The sequence below is a fragment of the Chelonoidis abingdonii genome, chromosome 7 (assembly GCF_003597395.2).
Source record: "Chelonoidis abingdonii isolate Lonesome George chromosome 7, CheloAbing_2.0, whole genome shotgun sequence".
NCBI lineage: Eukaryota > Metazoa > Chordata > Testudines > Testudinidae > Chelonoidis > Chelonoidis abingdonii.
Genome location: NC_133775.1, coordinates 35113028 through 35137704, shown reverse-complemented (window position 1 = coordinate 35137704; position 24677 = coordinate 35113028). Strand labels below are relative to the sequence as shown.

At 39.4% G+C, this 24677-nt stretch overlaps 1 protein-coding gene across 4 annotated transcripts in view; it reads right to left on the bottom strand.

Moving 5' to 3' along the window:
• The window catches only part of FNBP1L (formin binding protein 1 like), a 141071-nt gene that overhangs the window by 23691 nt on the left and 92703 nt on the right, over positions 1-24677 (bottom strand). For all 4 annotated transcript variants that reach the window (XM_032773028.2, XM_032773031.2, XM_032773030.2 and 1 more), the window contains exons 2-7: positions 23585-23700; positions 10767-10820; positions 8783-8930; positions 8333-8395; positions 5443-5547; positions 4716-4844 (exon numbers count right to left, since the gene is read on the bottom strand). In XM_032773028.2, the coding sequence (XP_032628919.1) occupies positions 4716-4844; positions 5443-5547; positions 8333-8395; positions 8783-8930; positions 10767-10820; positions 23585-23700 (615 nt within the window). The remainder of the gene's footprint in view (positions 1-4715; positions 4845-5442; positions 5548-8332; positions 8396-8782; positions 8931-10766; positions 10821-23584; positions 23701-24677) is intronic.

Genomic DNA, 24677 nt, shown 5'->3' with positions numbered 1-24677 from the left:
AAAAACATGGGGAAAGGATATGAATATCATGTACAAATAGGACAAAATTCTAATATCCCATTTAAAACACAAACCCTTTCCTGCAAGAGATGTGTGCTGGAAAATAAGAAAAAAAATCAATGTTACATAAGCTTTGTGATGAAAGCCAACTAGAACCATTTCTTATCCAAGTATCTCACTGGATGTTGGCTAGTAGTACATTTAAAACAGAAAAAGGGACCATTAAGTTCAAAATCCCAGACACCCGTCAGCAAATTTAAAAACAAAACAAAACACAATAATCCATTATTTATATAATGATGCATATCTAGAGCTCATCCCACTCTTACTATAAAAAGACACTATAAAATCTATTCTAAACTCAGCCTATTAGTTACAATAACTGGCATCTGAGGTAGGCTTAAAGCCTTTGCTAAATCTATCCTAACAGAAGCAGATGTCTCAAGTAGCATCTCACATAATCTCCCTGAGATAAAACTATACCGGCTGAGTCATGTAATTATTTGCTTGTAAATACTACTCAAGATTTGCAAACAAACAATAAAAAGAAGTGCTAAGTCAGATCCTTAGAAAGCAGTGATTTTCAATCTGTTCTCTGTGGACCTCTGGGGGTCCGCAGGCTATATCTAAGGGGGTCTGCAAAAGGCTTTGTTACCACAGAATAGAGGTTTTCAACCTGTGGTCTGTTGACCCCTGGGGGTCCGCAGACTATCTCTAAGATTTCCAAAGGGACCTGCACCTTCCATATGAAAATTTTTAGGGGTCCGCACATGAAAAAAGGTTGAAAGACACTGTAATAAAGCAAAACTAGGTCTTTGGGATCGTATTTGCTAAGGACTTCAGGAAACAAGAGTAAACTCTCACAACAAAGAATGTATTTTAACCCTGGAGAAATGTAATAAACCAAGTCTCTGATCAAAAGAGAAAACAAAAATGATCAAAATTTTTCCTCTTGGGTCTTTGCTTAATACACAGATGTCTGCAGTCTCAGGTATGTACTACAATTCCTTCCTTAGTCTTCTATTGACAGATCCACTGGAGGCAGCATTCCAGGAAAAAAAATTTCCTTCTGGGATTCCTAGAGTTTCAAACAAATAATTCTTTTGTGATCCTCTCCCATGCTCCTGGAAAATCTCAAGTATTCTCAGGTTATTAAATGTGTAAATGAATTCAAGGTTTTCATTCTTCCTCTGTTTCCTCTCACTTTGATTCTCAGTAGTAGCCTGTGACGAACGAAAATAAGGCTGCTGGACACTGGGCGGCATCCTAAAACTGAATTTTTGATATCTTTATGCCCAAGAAATCCTACACCGTTGACATGTTTGTCGTCTCCACTGTAAGAGAGTATATGGCCTTCTTCCGTTAATACTTCTCCAAAGTTCTTCCATCTGATCTCAAAGATTCCTAGGAGGTGCCAGGCGTATTGTATCATTTCATATGTGCGTTCTTTCAACCTCCCAATTGTCTCAATGGCCTTACATTCCACGTGGCTATGGCGATGTTATCTCTTCCATAGATCCTCTTTGTCGGGGTTACACCAGTGGTAGACTTGTCGTGCCTGCCCTGGTGGGAGACGGATGGCGCAGTCATTAACAACCTGGAATGTGATCAATCCAGTATGGACATTGTTGACTTGCTCACCATATGGTGAGTCTTGGGCAAATTTCTAACCTGGCGGAGCTCATCCTTCTCCAGGCAGCCCCATTTTAGTCGCCTCTTATGAGATGCAGGAGGAGCAGTGGGCCTATTCTGCCCCCAGACCCACGTCCATCTAAAAGGCAGTACCGTTTAATGACAGCGGTACAAGTCTATGCCCCTATAACAGACTATGACGATGATCAAATTGAAGATTTTTACAATCAGCTCCAAGACATCATTGATAAGGTACACAAGAAAGATATCCTGATTGTACAAGGAGATTGGAATGGATACTGTGGGTACTGATGCATAGGCAGATTGGCAAGGTTATTGTGGCCCTTTCTGCAATGCAGTAACCAATGAGAGAGGACTGAAACTCTTGGAGGCTGTCAGTTATAAGAATCTGGTTCTTGCAAACACATTAGGAGCACATAAAGCATCCAGAGGATCAACCTGGCACGCACCGATTTTATTCTGGGATTAACAGAGCTAAGACAAGGAGCTTCCCTGGTGCTGATACTGGAAGCGATCATGACCGTGTAATGCTAAATTTTTGGCTGCGCTTAAGGAAAATCGTCAGGCCAAAGTTCACCAGACTCAGAGACCGAAACATTGCAGAATCATTCCAAGCAATGATCAGTGGAAAATTTGCCCCACCGCTTGCTCTAGAGGAAGACGTAGAAACAATGACCAATAATTTCAATGCTGTGACAAATGAGGCAGCAATGGACATCCTTGGGAAACATCGTAAGAAGACAAAACCATGGGTCACAAATGAAATACTACAAATGTGTGATATTAGAAGAAAACTTAAGAGAGACAAGAACAGCACTGAGGGAGCTGATAAATACAGAGTGATTGGCAGAAAGATCAAGAAAGGAATGAAGGTGGCCAAGGAGATATGGACTGAAAAACAATGCTCTAAAATTGAAGAGTGTATCAATAATAAAAATAGCAAAGGAGCCTTCCAAGTTGTAAAAGATCTGATCAAGAAAAGATGGACCAAAGCTAACGCAATTCAAGACAAAGAAGGGAACAGTCTTATAGAAAAAAGGGACATCATCAATAGGTGGACAAAATACTGCTCTGATCTATACAACCACTAGACAAATGCAGATCCTAGTATCTTAGACAGCCCAGATTGAACAGAGGAAGAGGACTTTCCAATACTATGTGAAGAAGTGGAGACAACTGTGAAATTACTCAAGAATGGAAAGGCTGCAGGTATTGACAACTTCCCAGCTGAACTGATGAAATTCGGAGGAGAAATAGTAATAGATGTACTCACCAAGATCTGCAACAAGATCTGGCAGACCAGAGAGTGGCCCTCTCTGTCACTAATCATCACTCTGCCAAAGAAAGACAACACATCACACAGTTACTAATCATCACTCTGCCAAAGAAAGAACCTGCAATTGTGTCAAAATTACCGGATCATAAGCTTAATTAGTCATCCCAGTGATGTTGAAAGCCATATTGAACAGATTGAAGCCACAAGCAGACAACATCATCGCTGAAGAACAGGCTGGCTTTTGTGCTGGAAGAAGTACTACAGAACAGATTTTCAACCTTCGTGTTCTACGTAAGAAGTACTTACAACACCAGCAGGACATCTACCACGTCTCTGTTGACTTCAAGATGGCGTTTGACAGAGTACGGCACGAAGCTCTCTGGGCAACCATGAAGTACAACGTTGGTCATAAGCTTATTCTGACCATTAAACAACTGTATGCCATGGCCAGAAGTGCAGTTCTCGTCAATAGCACAATAGAAGAGCAGTTTCGCACCACTGTTGGAGTCCGGCACAGCTGCCTTCTTTTGCTCACACTGTTCAACATCTACTTGGAGCGGATAATGACTGATGCCCTAGAAGATCACATATGCACAGTCACAATTGGGGGGCAAACAATCTCAAATCTTCCGTTTGCTAATGACATTGATGGCCTGGCAGGCAGCAAAGATGAACCTGCCAATCTTGTGAAACGATTAGATGAAACCTCCGCAAAATATGGCATGGAAATCAGTGCAGAGAAAACCAAGCTGATGACAAACAAACATGATGGGATCAGCTCCATCACTGTCAGTGGACAAGAGATGGAGACAGTGAAGCAGTTCAAGTATTTAGAGGCAATCATCACTGAAATTCAGGCAAGAACTGTGCAAATAGCAGCAGTGGCAAAGCTAAAGCCAATTTGGAGGCATAAGAACACCTCTCTGGAATCCAAACTGACATTGCTGCATGCTATGGTCATCTCCATTTTCCTGTATGTGTGCGAGACATGGATCCTTACGGCAGAACTTGAATAGAAAATGCAGGTAGTAGAGATAAGATACTTCCGTAAAATTCTCACCCAATGTGCTGGGTCATACAATGACCTCCTGAAGACCGTGAAGAAGCGCAAGCTGAAGTGATATGGACATGTAACAAGATCATCTGGCCTATCCAAGATCATTCTCCAAGGGACAATACAAGGGAAGAGTAGAAGAGGTAGACAGAAGAAGAGATGGATTGACAGTGTAAAAGAGTGGACAGGAATGGACTTCGCAGAGACTCAAGCACTGACACACACTCATCAGAGGTGGGGACAATTGGTTGATTGCTCATCAATGATGGTGCCCCAATGACCAAGGCGGTTATGGGAGTGATGAGGAGTAGCCTATGAAGTTCCCAGTATTATCCCAAATGCTTCAACAGACTTCAAGACCTTTGAAGGATTTCCAGTTTGTTGCCATCCATTGATCACTTTATATTAAATGAATGCTGCACAGAAACTATGTCCTTGAAAGAAACATTTTCTTCTTTTGCAATATGATGCTAGTATTTAAGCAAACAAAAGGAAGCTTGCTATTTATAACAATATTCACAGAAACTATAACAGTATTTTAATTACATTTCTAAATCTAATTGCTATGAACAATAAATGTAACCTAATAAAAACCTAGACATATATGCTTTAGATATCTTATATCAGTTTAGGTTTTGAAGTGATCTACCAAGATGATCTCTTTCTTTAAATTTTGAAATCCTCTTTCCCCTCAAAAAATAAAGAAATTAATTTTATTAAATATTGTTTTACCTTGTAAATCTGAGGAATGACAATGTAGTAATGTTTGTGTTGCTCTCCATTAAAGTTCTGTAGTTGTGCAGCATATTCATTTTTGTTTTCATCTGCCATGTGTGTACGCAGGTTTAATTGTTGCTTAGCCTAATGGGAAGTCACATCAGTACAAACATGCCTCATTCGCATTCTCTCAAAAGAAATGTAACATTACTTTAACTAGCCTTCCCACCAATTACATTAAAAACATTAGTCACAGTAGCTGTGGAGGCACAAACATTTCTTCCTATAATTAACAGAAAGGGAAGGAATGTGAGTGCCACTAAATTTGTAATGTCAATCTACAGGTCATATTTAGAAACTGCCATAAAAAACTTCCCTGGACTAAAGGTGGTTCAGAAAAATACAATAGAATCCATTAAACTAGATTCTAAGCACATTACACCACAAATTACATCAGACGAATAACCCCATCTACAGCTTCTGTCTTAGACATTACCTGTAATTTACTCTGTGATCATCCTTTGAATAATTAAAAAAAGGACTAAAATATGTCAATATGTTGACACACTGCCTCACTACACTGTATATTAAGTTTTAAAAGATGAATTACTGTTATGTTGATATTGCCTAAAATATGTAAATATATTATGCTGTTCAAATATTGCTACAAAAATAAAGCTATCAAAAATTAACATTTTCTAACAACAACAACAAGGAGGAGAGGAAGTGTCATGCGTCTTACCTTCTCAACATCGGCCTTGGTTGCATTGGTGTCGTTGTCCAGTCTTTCATAGCTTTGCTGTGCCTTTTCTGCCTCTCTGCACTCTCTTTCAAATTTCTTTTTGCTCTATAAAAATCATGAAAACCATACTGCACTAACAAACCAACAGACAGTTACAGCAACTTCAAAACCTAGATATCTAAGCTTCCATTTAAGTTTCCATTAATCCTGGCTGAGGAGAGCCTTCACTCTGAAAATCAAAGCACTGCTGTCTTGTTCGATCTGCAAACCACCCTTTCTCCAGAGGTTTTAACTTGCTCCATTTACCTTAATGGGGTGCCAGCACAGAAATGTTCAAAATAGGTTTTAAAATTATTATACAAGCAACCAAATTACGAACACCCAATTACAGAGACAAATTTATTTATAAAGAACAGCTGGGTCCAGATTTTAGCTCAGATTCAGATGGCGGGGGAGTGAGGGCACACAAGAAGAAACTGGGGAAGAAAATCCAAATCTGAACCCAGACATCTATATAATTTTAAAATTAATTTCTTTAAGCAATTTGTTACAATTATGTTAAATGACAAGATACTGAGCATAGTTTAGCAGTGAACATAAACCAGAACAAATAGTGTTCAGCAGTGTCTCAGCTAACCACAATTAGACCCTCTGACATGATGCTGAACAATGTTTGTCCTGGTCTACACTGACCACACTAGCCATACTTGGCATCATATCAGCTAACCTTACGGATGACAAATCTGTCAGATATGGTAAGATTTCACATCACAGATCAAGCCTTCAGAGGTCTGTTGTGAGACTCTGTAGCCAAAGACAACTTATCTTCATATATTTTGAGAGTATCTCACAGAGAAGTGCACTGTCAGTATTGCCAACCTACTGAGACTGCAATTCTCAACACATTTACTGTAAAGTGGTCTCTGACTGTTGATACATGATGGCTCTATTTTATGCCCCATTATTAAACATCCAGGGTGAGAAAAGGCTGTTACCCATCAGGTTGACTAAAGCCTTATTAATTCCTTATTTTTAAGCCAGAATTAGATGGGACTTGAAACAATGCATTAAGGAAGATACATACACACCAATAAATGATTGAAGTACGTGAGCACATGAAGTGCTAGCATCTGCCTGAACGGGCTTTTTCAGGACCAGTAATGCTTTTTTCCATAGTGACTGAAATATATTCCTGTGCAGATACTGAGAATTCTTCAGTTTTAGTCACCTTGATTTCCAAGACAGATGATTCCAGAAAGAGACACTCCAGAAAAATCACCAAATTTTTCCTGTGCAGTGATATGTAATTCTAATTTATTCTGTCATTCAGGGGGAAGTTAGTGTTTGTAATACTGAAGTTTCAAAGATGAACTGGAAAGCTAAAAATTAAAACTGAGGAAAACCCAGATCTGTGTCTCCAATTTACTCGGCATGTGAGGGGCATTCAGCACAGAAATAAGTTTTAAATAACTATCTCCAGTGAACTGAGCAGTGGTCTGTGGATTTCACGTAGAAGGAGGGAGGGGAAAAAAAAAGAAAAAAGAAAAAAAAGGTCAATTAATCTATTTCTGCACTGCATGCCCCTCAGTCTGGTAAATGGGGACCACTTAGCATAGCAATCTGGGATTAACTCAGTTTTCACTTTTGTTCTAAAGTTAGTTCACCTTATAATGATTTAATTATTTCTCTTCTCTCTTTCTTCCTTCGTTTGGCACTGGTTCAATGGAAATGTTTCAGAAGTGCAAATGTTTTTGTAATCATCTTCCTGATTAGCACTTTCCTTTCCAAAAATTTAGAAACAATACTCAAGATTTCCAAAAAAGAATGTTGAACCTTTTGGAACAATTTTCAGCAATCAACTGCTACCCTCTATTGACACTTTACAAATGAAGTATTTTGAAATCCTATTGCTCATCCTCTCCTTCATGTAAAGCATGTGTCTTCAAAAATTTCTTTCATTCTTCTGACTCTGCCTTCCTAAATATGAATCTTCCACCTCTCCACCATTGTTTCAGGATATCTGACCAAGATGCAACACATTCTAAGGATGGTGCATTGGCACAGGGGGAAACTGTGTCAATATCACTTCAAAAGTAACACTGATTCATGGAAAGTAGAGTTTATGTTCTGCCTCCTTTTAAACTGGGCCTTTCAAAGAATGGAACCCTGGAGTACTCTGCCTGTATTCCTCTATTAAATTGAGTTTATGCTGACTGAAAGTGAAAAACAAAAAAGGACTATACAATACACATTAGTTATAGTGCCATTCTTGAATAAACCTTTTGTTACAAGCCATCTTGATCAAGTCCAATGCCGATGACAGACTTAAAGCTTTGATTTCCTAAATGATGCATAAATAAATGCTACATACCTTCAAGTCTTTAAACACAGCTGGGTTAATTAGTAAGAACAGAAACTTAGAAAATCTACTACAACTACTAAGGACGCAGCAGGAAATCTATAAAAATGTGAAAAGATGGAACATAACTAGTGCAATTGCTCCACAAAATAAGCTATTTCTTAGATAAACTGCACGCAGTTACAATGAGAACAGGGACTGATAGCTGAAGGATTGCTAGTAGATGCCTCCGGGGTATAGGATTGAGTGTTATTCTCAAGAACATTCTAATATATTTGAAAGCTACTTCTCTATGTCACATAACCCCCAAAAGGGTAATTCCGACAGAGAGTAACAACTTACAGAGAAATTAATTAGGTAATGAACTATAAGTACATTGTATTCTCTCCTGGCTACTGAACAACAAATCTAATGTGATCATTCAGTGATACAGCTAAATACTAAACACCGACTGATCAAAAACATAAAAGCAAACGTAATGGCAACAGTTGTGTAGAACTGTCCACTATTAATATTAACAGAAAAACTCACATTATCCATCTGTTTCCAGCACATATCAAGATACTGCTGAGCTTTTCGTCCCTCCTGAAGATGCTGTAAGGGCATAAATAAGACATTTTCACAAATCTCAGATACTGTTAACATTACTGGTTTCTGTTCTAGTTTACATTCAGTATGCTTTGTCAATTGCTTACTAATTTATCAAGGTACTTTATTGGAGATATTACCATCCATGTAAGAACAGCACTATAGACCAAGGTTATTTTTGTACTCAAAGGTTATTAATGAACACTATTCTATATTTATATTTTGAACATCATAACAAGAGAGCTACTCTGATGTTATATTAAGTTGCACATAAAACCTATAATTGAAACTACCATCACATTTATACTACTGACTGGACAAATAAATATACAGATTCTTTGAATGAAAACAGTCATTTTATACACTACTGTTGGATAAGAATATAGGAATTACCATTTTTCTTTCTGTTTTTAGATCATGAGAATATCTCATTAGTTCTCCATACACTCTGTGTCCCATTTCTTCTGCTACTACTTCTCGTTGTCCTGCATAGTCATTTAACTCATTAAGGATGTTAAAAAAGGCTAGACATGATGTAAACCTGACAAAAGACACATTAAAAACACAAGGTGAAATTGATTTTTACTTTCGCTAAGGATTTCTTTACTTAGCCATTAAGAGAACATAGAATGTATTAAAATTAGACAGACTGTAAAATAAGCCTTAGACCAATGTTGAACTACAGTGAAAATGCACAGTGGGGAAAGCCTATTTTGGGCCTAAGACGTACCACATTCTAATGTCTCTTCATACACAGTTTATAAGAACATGGATTTTGGGGAGTGGAAAAGAAAGAATAAGAATACTACCTGGAAGGCCCTGCAGTATAGTGGTATCTCCTAAGCTGCCAGCTGAGAGGCCTGAGCTTGGGAACGGACTTAGGTCCCTAGGCTCGGAGGCTGAACTTGTTGCAGAGATGATGTGCTTGGTCTTTGAGGGTGGAACATGCCAATCATACCACTCATATGCATCCCGATGGATGATCTACAGAACAAGTTTGCTATCAGCTCTGGAGACAGCTGCCTGTTTGCCTGCCCACCTCTTGGCTGGAGGTAAGGTGCCACTATGGCTGGCACTAAAAAGGGGGAGGGGAGGGGCAAAAATAGGGGTAGAAAGTGTGTGTGGAAGGGAGGAAAGAAACAAAAACAGTCATCATATTAAAATACGCATCTCTTTAATTATGGAATATTGCCATCTTCTTAAAGCTGGCAGGGCCTGAATTCCACTGTGGAGTTGGAAATCCTGACTCCTGCAGTCCAAATTTCTTTGAGGGGGGTTTGAATAGAACTGAAGGTGTTTCCGGTGGAGTTCCCCAAGGCATTTCTGCATAGCACTTCCCTGACTGCAATGTGAAATCCATCCCACATGCTATCCTTAGGTTTTCACCATTCTTTCATACATAGTCCAATTATTTATACTTTAAAAACTAGCACTGTGTTATAATCAGATATCAAAAATCATCAATGACAAGGATAGCAAAACAAGCACTTCTCTCAGGCTATGTCTACACTGTAGCTGGCAGTGACTGTAGGTTTTACATGTGCCAGTTCTGCTGGAGCTAGTATACTAAAAATGGCAGCATTGGTGGTGGCTCAGGCTAGCCTCCAAAGGACAACTCCATGGGAGATCTTATATCATGTGTAGGCAGCTAGCACAAGATGCCTGCTGTGCCACCGGAGCCACACTGCTAATTTTTAGCATGCTAGGTCAAGCGCGTACGTCTACCTGAACTGGGAATCACATCTCCCCACTGCAGTGTAGATGTATCTTTACACTATTGACAATGGAGTTGCTTAACATGTAGTGTTACTACCACAAATGGTCATCCAAATCCACTTTGCCTCTCGGAGCCAAAACAAGTCACCAGAGTAACAAACACACTTGAGTTTCACTAGACAAAAATAAATGACAATTCAGCATGCAATCAAAACCCAAATCTGCGGAGCTGCACTGGTAGCACGTTATCAGGATTCTCAAAAGGTTAATAAAAATTGTAAGAAAAAGAAATGCACACATTAAGGCCAAATTATTCCCAATCCTATAAAAGTAATGCCAGAATATATCTGTATATTGCACTAAAACTTCACTTTCAAACTCTTATGCTAAATGAAGTTTAATTTGGAAAGCTGCTAATACAAATTACCACACTGACAACACCTAAAACTTTAAGACATCAATAGTGGGAACAGTAAAGTGTGATATTTAATTGCAATGGAACAAGAACCCAAACAGAGGAGGTCCTCATTTCATTCATTTGCTAATTTATCTGTCAAAAATATTTACACAGAAAAAGTTCCATTAAGGATAAAAAAGATTAAACAATATACAGTGGTACTTGCTATTTATCTATGTAAAACTTTAAATACATATATTTTACCTGGGCTCTTCATCTTTTGATGAACGTTTGGGACAGTACTTCTTAACCAGATTTCTGTTAAAGGTGAAAAGTATATATACTGTTATTATAAAAGCACTTTTCTAGTTGCAATTTAAAAAAAAAAAATTGGAGAGAGACGCAGTGATAAAAAATAGGCCCCAGTGCAACAATGGATATTCATGGGCAGAGCCTTATACCAGTGAAGGTCTCTTTGCAGCACTAGGGTCACATACTGTAAAGTATCTGAACATAGAATTTGATACATCTTCACAGGGCAAACTCATTTTGGCGTAAATGCAGTGAAGCCAACAGAGTAATATATATTTTAAGGCACCTGTTGCCATAGTAACTAAATCACCTCATTTATTCACATGCAACTTAAAAGGCTCACAAACAGCAGGGTTTATATTACATTTACTATCCTATTTGGAGACACAAATGATACAGACAGGCACAGCTAAGCAAAGTGCAAATCCTATAGTCATTCTGGGTACCACATTCATGACTGTTTGCAGAGAAACCCAGTGACCAGGGTTTGGCTTTCAGCAGACATTCAGAAAAGTTATTTTAACTATACTACAGTAATTGTTTTGAAAATGAGCAGATTCTTAGGGTGCAAGATGCAGAATATTTTTTTAAATGGAGGCAATACCTTACACTTGAAAACATAATCAGTGTCCCTGGAAATATCAACAGTTCAAAAGCTAAGAAAAGAAAATCTAAAAAAAAAAAAAAAAATAAGAGATCGACGCCCCTAATATGCTCTGTGTAGCATGTGGACAGACTGCTGTACTTTTGAGGAGCACCATTTACTTTAATGGACATAGCCGTGCACCTGGATGCTACTTAATGCAGTCTTGATCAACACGTTTGCTGCACTAAGTCCTCTAGTCAGACACTGATAACACAGGGATGCACTGCTACAGAAATAACTGCAGGATTAGTGCCTAAATTTTGAAATGCAGTAGAATAACATTATAAAGAATCCTGTGACATGCCAATGCAAAATAAGGTGCCCACAATCTTACAAAAAGGAAAAAAAGAGAGAGAGAGAGAAAGAGAGAGAGAGACAGGGCCGCTAGGCAACCACTAGGCAAACTAGGCGTCCGCCTAGGGTGCCAAGATTTGAGGGCACCAAAAAACAGTGCCCAAAATGTCTGGGAAGTTCACCCAGTGCCGGCTAAACATGTAACCCTCCTCCCGCCACTGTGAGAGGGGGCACTGGCTGCGGCTTTGATCAGTTCCAGCTGGCTGGCCGGGAAGTGATGTCATTCCTCCTCCGGCCGCCGGGAGCACCGTGCTGCTCTGGCTCTTCCCCAGGGCCCCCGCCCCTGCTCATCCCCGCCACACCCCTAGTCCCCTGAGCTCTACAGCAGGGCCAGGCGGGGGGAAGTGCAGAGACCCAGACCCAGCCGCGCCACCAGTGAGTGCTGGGGGGTGATTCCCCCCTGCCCACCAAGCCAGCCCTGCCCCTCCATGGAAGCCTGGTGCCCTCCCGCTCTCACCCCCTCCAGAGGCCTGGGGCACCACACACCCACCCCCGTGTGGGGTGTGTGCGTAGGGCCCCAGAATATCTAGGGACAGCCTTGGTACCCACCACTCTGTCCCCAGCCAACCCCACACTTCCTGCCCTGCCCACAGCCAGCCCCGCATCCCCTGCCTGCAGCCAGCCAGACACCCCCTGCCCTGCCCACACCCAGCCCCTGCTGTACCCTCTGCCCTCCCCACAGACAGCCCCACACCAGCTGCCTCCAGCCAGCCCCATACCCCCTGCCCTGCCCACAGACAGCCCCACACCAGCTGCCTCCAGCCAACCTCACACCCCATCTCCAACCAGCTCCTCAACCCCTGCCCTGCCCAAAGCCAGCCAGCCCCACACCCCATCCCCAGCCAACCGCTGCCTGAAGCCAGCCAGCCCCACACTCCCGTCTCCAGCCAACCTCTACTGCACCTCCCTGCCCAAAGCAAGCCAGCCTCACACCCCAGCTCCACCCGACCCCTGCCACACTCCCCCACCCGAAGCCAGCTAGCCCCATACCCCAGTCTCCATCCAACCTCTGCCGCATACCCATGCCCAAAGCCAGCTAGCCCCACACCCTGTCAGGTTATTCATTTATTTTCATTAAATATGTAGATTAAATAATGAAATTAATACATTTTCAAGCCGAATGTGTATAAATTCTAATGAACAATGCCACATTATGCAGTATTCATTTTTGAAAGTTTATAATAAGCGATGCTCCGGGGGCAGAGGTGGAGGCCGGGGGCACAAGGTGGAAGTTTCGCCTAGGGCGAAAATAACCTTGCACCGGCCCTGGAGAGAGAGAGAAATAATATTTGAGTGTCAATTTTCAAATACAATCCTTCTCCAAAGCATATATTCCACCCACTCCTGCCCAGCTGCACCAGATTTACTGTGCCAAAAGTAAGATTTATTGCCACAGGTAACAACTTTCCTTAAACTCAGAAAGATACCTGAGGACACTATGGAAGTCCTGCCTTTAAAAAAAGCAAACCTACAATTAATTCTCCCCACCCTATTTTCAGTATGTGGACAAATATCACATCTTCATACTGCAGTATCTTTTTTATTCTAACAGCCTTCAAAATTCTCTCGCTTTTTATAAACCACAAAAGTTGCAATTATAGCTCCATTACTGATCTCCCTGCCTCAGTCTAGAAGGAATTTTGTATCTTTTTCAGCAAATACAGAATAATTTTCTGTGTCAAAGTCAAATAAATAAACCATAGTTTTAACAAAATACAAGAGGATCTGGTACTTCTCTGGCCATTGGCACATCTTTAAATCTACTATTTCTACATTTTATTTGACTTTCCAGTAATTCCAATAGTCTCTATCATACAATCAGATTTTATCATGTTTTATGAAACCTGTTATTCTCTTCAGTTTTTCCTTGAACTTACTGAAGATTTTCTGCTAATTAATTTAAGAATCTACTTCAGTAGCTCTAGTGTCCAATGTGGTCATGTTAGCAGAAAACTCTTTAGCTTTCCTTCCGTAATAGTCATGGACTTTTGCAGAGCATTAGTTCTTGTCACTACTTATTAAAACCTTTCACAACAGAATCTGTATCACCCAACTTTATTGTTAAGAGTCTTCTGCAGCCAACAGAAGATGGCAGTGAGTACAGTGTAAAGAGGTGTCAGGTTTGTTTACAGGCATTTTGAAAGCATATGAATTTCTTCCCCAGATATTTCTGTAAAATACTATGTATACTGCACTTTCTTCACCATTAAATCTATTTAGTAGCTGCAATCTGAAAGGCAGAGAGCAGAACTAACTGCTGTATATTCACCATTTTAGGCTGCTAATACCATACCCAATACTGCATACCCCATACTATATTTCATTTGCCACAGATTTTTATCCACTGAAACAACACACTATATATTTTCAATACAAACAATAAAAACCAGTACCAATTAGCATATTATTTACATATTGCATTAGGATAGCTTTTGCCCAGGTCTCCCCTTTGTTCACAGTTCTAGGATTTAAAAGAGCAGTTACACTGAAAGGGTGACTGCAAGAACAGCACTCTCTTGCTCTGCTGTGTAACTCAAAAGCCATACTGTGTCTACTTATTTTACTAATACTCTCACCCTTCACCTTTTTCAGTGTGACAAAGCACCAAAATGTGGATCACCTATGTTTTGTTGCAACACAGTTATCACAAAAATAAAAGTTTCTCAGGATGTTTTCTCACTGTGAATTAAATAAGCTAAAGCAGCAAAGAGTCCTGTGGCACTTCATAGACTAACAGACGTATTGGAGCATGAGCTTTTGTGGGTGAATATCCACTTTGCAGGATGCATGTCATCTGACGAAGTGAGTATTCACCCATGAAAGCTCATGCTCCAATACATCTATTAGTCTATAAGGTGCCACAGAACTCTCTGCTGCTTTTAGAGATCCAGACTAACACGGCTACCCCTCTGATACTTAAATAAGATAGTTATTCAAAGAGAAAAATGGGGAGGCAGAAGAAATCATGTGCAAATAGAAGAAACCCTCCCCAAGTCAGCATTAAGGTTTAATTTCTGAACCATGCAATTCCCAGCACAGACATCTAACACTTGAGCTAAAGAAGTGTTATTTCTCTATTTGGACCAGACCCTTTGGGGAGGTTGTGACACTTCAGCAAATTGTTGGGTAACCCACTGACAAGCAGCAATACAATGCTGGAGATCAGGATTGCTGCACTCTATTCCTACCTCTGTGAAGGAAGTGTACCTAGTAGTTAGAAAAGTAGTTGTAAGTACACAGATTTGCAACATTCTGTAGAAGAGGCAGTATGAAAGAGTAGGCAAGACTTGAGCGTGTCACAGTACAGACTTGGGTTCTAGTCCCAGTTTAGCCAGAAGTGACCTTGTGTAACCTCTCTTAACTTATATGTAAATTGGGGAGAATGATAGTTGCCTCTGTATGGAAGAGGTATGAAGCAATGCTCAATGGTGAACTGCACAAAAATATAAGCAGCACCCAGTGTGGAAGAAGAGATCTTAATCTGATCTGTGAGCCAAGGAACAGTTGGTTTAATTCCCTCTCCTCATGTACATGGAATGCTGCATGGCTTGGCAATGCCCAGCTTCCCACAGGAACTCTGTGGCAGAGGCAGACACAGAACTCAGTTCTCCAAAGTGGCACTTTTATCATGAGATCCTCCTTTCTCTTCCTGCAGTAATCTGCCTCATTCAATGCACACCTTCCAACTTCCACAACAAATGAGGCAGGAGTCGCACAGACAACCACCTCATTCACTACACAACCCTGATTCATATCCAGAGCAGTTTCTAACTTTCCTAATTTTTCAGTGCTTGACATTATTTTACTATATTGTTTTATTCTGACATGCAATTTCCTACTTTTTAAAAAGTAAAAAAAAAATCCATCCAAACCTTCTGAAAATGTGTAACGTAAGAGATTATATAAACACCACCAATAAGATACAGAGATAAATACTTGTATACCTACGATGCCCAGAACTATTTCACAAATTCAACTTTTACTGTTCTAAATCATTTTATGAATAAAAATTACTTCAGAGGGGAATACTAACTCTCGAGGAATAGACAAAAATTTCTTTCCGGTATCATGGAGCCCATCGTCTGTGTGCAAATTCTACTTGCAGTGCTGGTAGAGATTAAAAGAAGACAAGGCTCCATATAATCTGGATAGGTTTGTGTTTTTTCTCATATCAAAAAAAGACAAAACCTCTTCCTTGGCACTCAAAATCATTTTCCTATGTTGCTTTTTCTGGTATTATTTTATATTCCTGCCTTATACTCTTTATATAGAGGCTTCCATTATAAATAGGGAATTTCTAAAATACATCTCATTATTATTCAAAGGTGAAATCCATAACAAGCATAACAATGCTGTAGCTAGGCAACTGTGCAAGAGGCTTTTCAAGAGAAGATTTTCTGGCATGTTACAGATAAGAAAGGAAAACCACTTATTCTAAACTGTATGCTTTATATTGGCAGTGGGGGAGGGTCATGATTACTGATGACTTAGTACCATGCTGATTTCTGTTCTAGTTTTATTTTTTCAGTGTGATGCTGTTTTTATTAATCATTTCTAGGAAGACAGAAATACCTTATGACAACCTTCCCCCCAAACAAAAACAACACACACTGTAGCATTTCAACAAAATTAGCCAGCAGTTGGATCCTGACTGCATTCGGGCTCACATAAATTTGTAATCTGATGCATCAAATTTTGTCAGATTTTCTACGGACTCAGCAAACAGTAAATATCTCAGGCTTCAATAAGTGCAAAAGATAATAAACATAGAGAGACAGGTCATGAGTGCAAGAGTCAGAGGAAAAACGGAAGGCATGGAGAGAACGATCGAAGGAGCACAAAAAGCTATTCTAAAATGAGAACACCAAGTCTTGAAAAGCAAAGAGAAAATAAACTGATGTCCTGGAAAATAACCCTTAGGTGCCCCAGGGGGGTAGTGAGGATATAAGGAATAGAAGCCCAGGCAGTATTCTAGAAAGTATTTGCTGACAGATATCTCTTGGAAAAAAGAAAAATGTTTGACATTTGTATCTAAACTTGAGCTTAGCTCTTAGAATCTAAATAAACTGGTCTGTCCAGATGATGAGGCCAAACCAAAAAAAATCTAATAAACAAAAAATCTGTTAGGTCTGGACCAAATTTTATTTTTTTCCAAACATTTTGCTGAATCGAGAATTTGGGAGTGGGGGGAGGGGCTGTTTCAAATAAGCCAAAACATTTTGGGTCAACCATAAACTTGCCCCCCACCCCAATGGATCATTTTCAGGTGTTCTCACACACACACACACACACACACACACACACACACACACACACACTTCCCCCCCCCCACAAATTGGCCAAATTTCAAAGTGGAACACCATTTCAAAATAAAAAGTTGAAATATAACATTTCAAAATCGTCAAAATGAATTTTTTGACACTTTTTGAAATAAAAAAAGTAGTAACAATTATTTGTTGAATTCTATCTGAATTGTGAATAGATTCAGAGATTCAAAAAATACATTTTTCAGCAAAAATACCATTTACAAAAAGAAAATTTTTTTAAATCACCCAGCTCTATGCAGGAAAAGGAACTGGCAATTATACCCCCATCAGCAAAGCACTGACATAGGGATCTGCCCAGATGAAGCTCACCACAGGCATGGTGGACTTAAAGTGAAGCTGAAGAATAAGAATCTAGACCATGAAGCATTTTATTCTGTCAGTTTCTTAATGACAACTCAGATTAATCTTTTCTTCTATCCCCAACCCACAACGTTTTGAATCTTTAAGGTCACAAGATGTATTAAAAGAGTTTATGATGAACAGTTTGTTTAGCATTGTAATTATCTTCTGCAATACAAAGCAAACACACTGGAAAATAATGAGCATCTATTTTAGCAGAGCATATTATTAGGATCTTTTTCATTTACAGCATAAAGAAAATTCATTCTGTAATTGTGAGGATAGAAAATAAGAGTTGAAAAAAGCTGTTAGAAAGCTGACAATGGAATATGACTCTTTCTACCTCTAGGACATTGATTTAAATCCCACCCAGGTTAATAATGATTGAAAGTCATTGCCAGCCTATGTGAAATGAGTTATGGCTAAGGTTGGCAGAATTTGATATTTTTTAAAAATAATTTTGATGGATAATATCAATGTTTATTTTTAAGCATCTCTCCCCCCAACTTTTATCTACTTACATTTTTGCATTTGTAGGAAATTATACGAGGGTCATATACAATAATTTAACAACAGTATAAGACTGAAAAAGTTAAAGCTTTATAACAGTTAGAACACAAATTGTCAACTTTAAATATCCTTAAATCAAACTCTAATAAGTTTTCAAGCAACATTTTTCTTAACTGAAATTTACAAATAGGCAAAGTATGAGTGGAAATGTTTTTTCATCAGTTTGTGTGAACAGTGAAATCAATATTTACCAATAAAAATCTAATCCTTCCAGTCTAGTTATAACCCCTTACTCAGTGAACACATATCCACAGTGTACATATGGGCACAACTTTTCACATTAATTAATGGCTTCAGCAGAGATTCTTAGCATTACTAAGGGCACAGAAACCGAACTCATCTTTAACAGTGGTCTTTCTAGAAAAGGATTTACATGCATCAGTAGGGTGGAGTGGAGAATCTTGGACTGCACTACCTCTGCTGTGCCCAAGTCTGTATATGAACAAATGATTTCACAGTCTAACAGGGTCAGTTCAGCAGCATGCGAAGCACTAAATTAATATAATTAAAAATAAAGTGGGGACAAAATGAGGGCTCTAGATTAAAAAACATTTTTATTGCAGCTGAAAGTAGGATGGTCAATTTTTTTAGTGGCAGGAGCAGACCACTTTGCTCTCTGGTTTGGTGAAAAGACTCAAGGATGAGGCGGCAAGCAATAATTATTGCTTAATGAAATCTAGGGGTTAAGATGCTTAGTACTCTTGAAGTATATCATGGATCTCCCAATTCAACCCTCTTTGGAAGTAGTACTAGCTTTCAAGGAAATGTGTCTCTCTTCTGTAACATAGGATGGAATTATGTAAATCTCATCAAGTGCCTCGTGTCACTACATTACAGCATTTTACTGTAAATATTTGTATAGAGGTGTAGTTATCTTGAATTTTCCATATGGTCTTTAGGTCCATACAGTGCTGCAAGCAGTGTTACAAGTGGGTGCAGTTTCATTGACATTCTGAAAGTTGTTTTGATTGAATGACTTCAATACAGTTGGAGCAACCAACTCTGAATTTGTCCCGCAATCTTTATATTCCATTAAGGGAGATTTTGGAAGTGAATTATATTTAAAGTCTGCTTTCACAGAATATGAAGCAATGCAATTAGAACTTCCAGGCCTTTTGATAGTTAAAGGAAAAGCTCCACTTTTAATGGCACTCTAGTAGCTTGAAAGATTGGAATAGCACCAACTAACAGTTATGGTGAGCACTGATCACAAAACTGGTTTAATATCTCAATAAGTTATCAGAAAAAGCACTCAACTGAAGACAAAACACCATAGAAAGGAACTACGTGCTAGCTGAGTACAAAAAACAACCTCTTTGGAATATTAGAGTTCATATGCTTTGATTCTTAAGGTAATCACTAAAAGAAAATTTGCCACATCCACATTTGGATAATAAACAACAGCTTAAGTTTTCAGCTCCAATCAAAGGAAAACAGATTTAAGAAACAAACACATATGGTGGTAATTTGCATTCCCATCTTAACTTTTAGGCTTACATTTAAATAAAGTGTCTCTGTTTCTTATATATAGCAATTTTGGTAAATATGTCTCAAGGTGGCTTGAAATGAACATTAATCTGCTATGAAGAAAACACAACAACCCAGTAGTACACATTAGTCAACAGGGGATAATCACCGTCATGATTTAAGCAAAACATTTTCTATAACTGACTCAAATCAACTAGATGACTCTAGAGATCATGGAATACTACACAATTACAGAATAACACTCATCCAGAATCCATAGGAGTGCCTTTTTCTGCCTTACTCCAGTTTAAAGCAGCTGAACAAATTCAGACTCTTATTTTGTATTGAAGTTATGCTAGTTATACTTCTGCACCATATAATAGAAAGTTGTACCTCCCACTACAACAGTGTTAGCATGAAAGAAATGTGCTGAACAGAATAAAAATAAAAAGGAGTTAATCTCTGGAATTGTTTTGATTTGACAAAGAGGAAGTAAACCAAACAAAACCCTTCTCTTTCATCAACAGTTACTGTATCAAAAACATCTGATAGTTCATTACTAGTATCTACTGACAGTATAATAAATTGACACATAATAAAACCAACTTCTTTCCAATCATAAATTAAGGACAAATTAAATATGCATATTATTGAATGACTTTGTTAACCTACTGCATATCCAATTCTACCTGTCCTGACTCATGTTCCTAAAACTTTGAAACAATCAATAACCTGCCTATTCTTTGATTCCCTGGTAACATAAGAACGTAAGAACAGCTGTACTGGGTCAGACCAAAGGTCCATCTAGCCCAGTATCCTTTCTACCGACAGTGGCCAATGCCAGGTGCCCCAGAGGGAGTGAACCTAACAGGTACGTTTCAGTGTCTCTTCTGCCTTCCATTTCCCTTGACCGCAACAGGAGTCTAGGACACCATTCTTACATTCCTGGGTCATAGCCATTTAATGGATTTCCTCCATGGAATTTATCCAGCTCTCTTTTACCTGTTATAGTCCTAGCTTCACACTCTCATTGTAGGAGTTTCCACAGTTGATTGTGCGTGGGTGAGAACTTTTCTTTTTTTGTTTTTTTTTACCTGCTGTCTATTTTCATTTCATTTGGTGACCCCTTAGTTCTTGTATATTATAGGTTAGTAATATTTTCCTTATCCCTTTCTCTACATCATCCAATTTTATTTTACACTGCTTATATTTCCCCTTTGTTCCTCTTTTCCAAGTGCAAAGTCCTAGCTCTTTCTCTTCCTCTTATGGACCTCTCCAAACCCCTCTATTTTGTTGCCTCTTCTCTGCACTTATTGTGGAGTATATTCTTTTTTGAGTGACGGAACATCTTACACCAGTATTCAAGATGCTGTGGCGTTCCATGTTTATATAAGGCACTATCTCTTTCTCGTTCTTATTCTCTATCCCTTTTTTAATGTTTCTAACTCCTGTTTTGCTTTTTTTTTGACACCTCTTCCACACTGCTGGACATCTTCAGTGGACTATCCCCATGACTCCAGATCTTCTTGTTAGTTGTAGTATTTAATCCATTCCTCTTCTTATGTTTGTTGGAGGTTATTTTTTCACATGTGCATTACCTTTACTTTAGCCCATTAATTTCATTTGCATTTTGTTGGCCTAATTCACTTCGTTTTGTGGATCTTTTGAGTCTTCACCGTTTGCTTTGGTCTTAACTATCTTGAGCAGTTCAGAATCATCTGCAAACTTTGCCACCTCACTTTTTACACCTTTCTCCAAATCATTTATGACTAAGTTGAATAGGACTGGTCCTAGGACTGACCCCTGGCGAACACCACTAGTTAGCCCTCTCCATACTGAGAATTTACTATTAATTCCTACCCTTTGTTCTCTGTCTTTTAACCAGTTTTCAGTCCATGAAAGGACCTTCCCTTTTATCCCATGACAACTTATTTTACGTAAGAGTCTGTGGTGAGGGACCTTGTCAAAGACTATGTCCACTGGATCCCCCTTGTCCACATGTTTGTTGACCCCTTCCAAGAACTCTAATAGATTAGTAAAACACTATTTCCCTTTAGAGAAACCACGTAACATGTAACATATGATGACAATATAAGTTTTACACAACACATTTCTTCTTTTGCTCCTCTTTAATTGTGCTCAAGAAAATGACTCGTTAGAGCAGTGGTCTCCAACCTTTTTCCGCACAAGATTACTTTCTGAATTTAAGTGCAACTCAGGATCTACCCCACTCCATCCCTGAGGCCCTGCCCCCTTCCCTCCCACCACCCTCACTCACTTTCACCAGGCTGGGGCAGGGTGTTGGGATTCAGGAGGGGGTCTAGGCTCTGGGCTAGGGCCAAGGGGTTTGCAGTGTGGGAGGGGGCTCCAGGCTGAGCCTGGGATGCAGAAGGGGGTGAGGGATGCAAGGTCTGGGAGGGAGTTTGCATGCAGGGTGGCTCAGGGCTGGGGCAGGGTGTTGGGATGCAGGAGGGGATTTGGGGTGCTGGATCTAGGAGGAGGATTGGGGTTGGGGTGCAGGTTCCCGCTGTGTGGCACTTACTTCAGGTGGCTCCCTGTTGGAGGTGCAGCGGGGCTAAGGCAGGCTCCCTGCATACTCCCACCCCACGCTGTTCCCAGAAGCGGCCAACACACCCCTGCAGCCCATTGAGGGGGCCCATGTGGCTCTGCGCACTGCTCCTCCCTGCAAGCACTGCCCCCACAGATCCCACTGGCTGGGAACAGGGAACTGTGGCCAATGGGAACTGCAGGGATGGTGCTTGCAGGCAGGAGCAGTGCACAGAGACTCCTACTCCCCACCACCCCCCAGGGGCATGCTGGCCACTTCCAGGAGTGGCAAGGGGCTAGGGCTGGCACGGAGCCTGCCTTGGTCCCACTGCCCTGCCTGACTTTTAGCAACTGGGGATCGCGATCAGCTGGCAGAGGCTCCAGGTTTGACCAGCTGATCACGATCTACAGGTTGGTGACCACTGGATTAGAGCAAATTATAAAGGTATACATTTTTCATTTACAAAGTGCACTGTGCAAGAATTCCAAGGCACTATACTCTTCAGGAGGAATTACAAATCTTATCCAAAACAATATTAAAAATGAAAGAATGAAAGGTTTGTTTTTATATAATACTGACATAATAATACAGATAATATAAATTTTAGAACACAGTAGGTAAAAGAGTTCACATATGAACAATGCAATCCTTTATAATTAAGGATCAACATTTTAAAAATCAAGGCACAGACAAATCTGAAGTCAATAAGGCGGCCTCCCTCTGTAAGGTGGTCAAAAAATAAGCTTCAGTTACTTAAGCAAAGAGTATTCACCCACAAAAGCTCACGCTCCAAAATGTCTGTTAGTCTATAAGATGCCACAGGATTCTCTGCTGCTTTTACAGACCTAGACTAACACGGCTACCCCTCTGATACTTAAGCAAAGATGTGACTTGTTTGCGCTGTCTGTGAAAAAGTTTTTTATTTATCTGTCCAAATAAAATGGTTTCCTCATTTAAACAAATAGAATGAGCAAAACAAACTAACACAGTGCTGCGATGCTGCGAAATGGTGCTGCATTCTGCACACTTCAATCACTTCTTGAGCTCTTTACATTCTTATATTCCTGCCTTCTGAAATTCTGCTCACGAATGACTTCTATCAGATTTCTAACACAAAGAAGTGAATTCTGCCAATCCAACATAATAAATGGATGCTAAAGCTTCTGCTGCTAAACTTTGCTGAACAGAGAAGAAACCAAAGAGCTGGCTGATGTGAAAACATTGCTAGAAGCAAACCCCAAAACCAGTGCAGAAGTATCAGTAGTTCTTAAAAAGCCTCAAGATTCCATTGAGCGTATCTTTTAGGTTCAAAATACACAAGAGGGGAGAGCACTTCGGACCAGTAAATCAGAAAAATCTGTCTCTCGTAAAAAGTAACTAATGATCTAATTCAGATGACTGATGAAGAAAGACCTTGAACAACAGAATCATAAAGATTTATCTACCAACCTGATAATGTAATTCAGAGTAACTGTTACTGAATAGAATTTAAAAAAAAAAAAAAAAAAATACAACTTACCTTAATTGTTTTGCATAGTTTTGTTCAATCTCTATCCTTTCTTTTACAAACTTTGCATATCTCTCCAAGAAGTCAATGCCCCACTGTGTATGCTTGTCTAAGTTATCAAATTGATCCTTCAAAACAAAACAAAGAAATTCAATTAGCTACACAAGGTAAAAAAAAAAAAAAAAAAAAAAAAAAATCACAAAATTCTATCAATTTCATTTAGTTATGAAGTTGTAGTCTTTGATATTTAGATATAACTCACTACAATGGGGATAATAAAGCCAGTCCTATGCATATTACAACCCTCATATGCCAGAATATAAGTATGCTAAAATTACATACTTTTGGCTCTTCATGTAAAAGCATTTGTACTGATATTTAAAAATTACTCACAGTTGATTTTTTTTCATAAAAAGTAATAGCCATTAATATTTGCATTACTTTAAAAATAAACAATCCTTTTCAATCAAGGAAGGTTTCCAACACAACACATTCCGTATTTCAAATACGGATAGCCAAAACATCAGCAAATGCTCACTCCATGATAGGTGCTGGTGACAGTCTCCAGACAGAGCAAAGTTAGTCCTAAAAATGAACAGGGCTATGACAAACTGGCAACAGAAGACAGAAACTGGATTTTAAAAAAGTAGATTTCTTTAGAAATTATCAAAAACCCCTGTCATATTGCTACCTTCAAAGCTGAATTTTCACTATTACAAGTGGCAAATAAACAGGTTGAGCAAACATTCATTGAGGGTGAAGAAGGAATCCAAAAACAAAAAGGGAAACACGAATGAAATATCTAACAAAAAATGAAGATGCAGTTCAGTAAACCACACTGCACACATTCATAGACTCATAGGTCAGAAGGGACCAATATGATCATCTAGTCTGACCTCCTGCACAAAGCAGGCCACAGAACCCCACTCATCCATTTCTATAACAACCCCTAACCTATGTCCGAGTTATTGATGTCTTCAAACTGGGTGTGAAGACCTCAAGCTGCAGAGATTCCACCAGCAAGCGACCCATGCCCCACGCTGCAGAGGAAGGCAAAAAACCTCCAGGGCCTCTGCCAATCTGCCCTTGAGGAAAATTCCTTCCC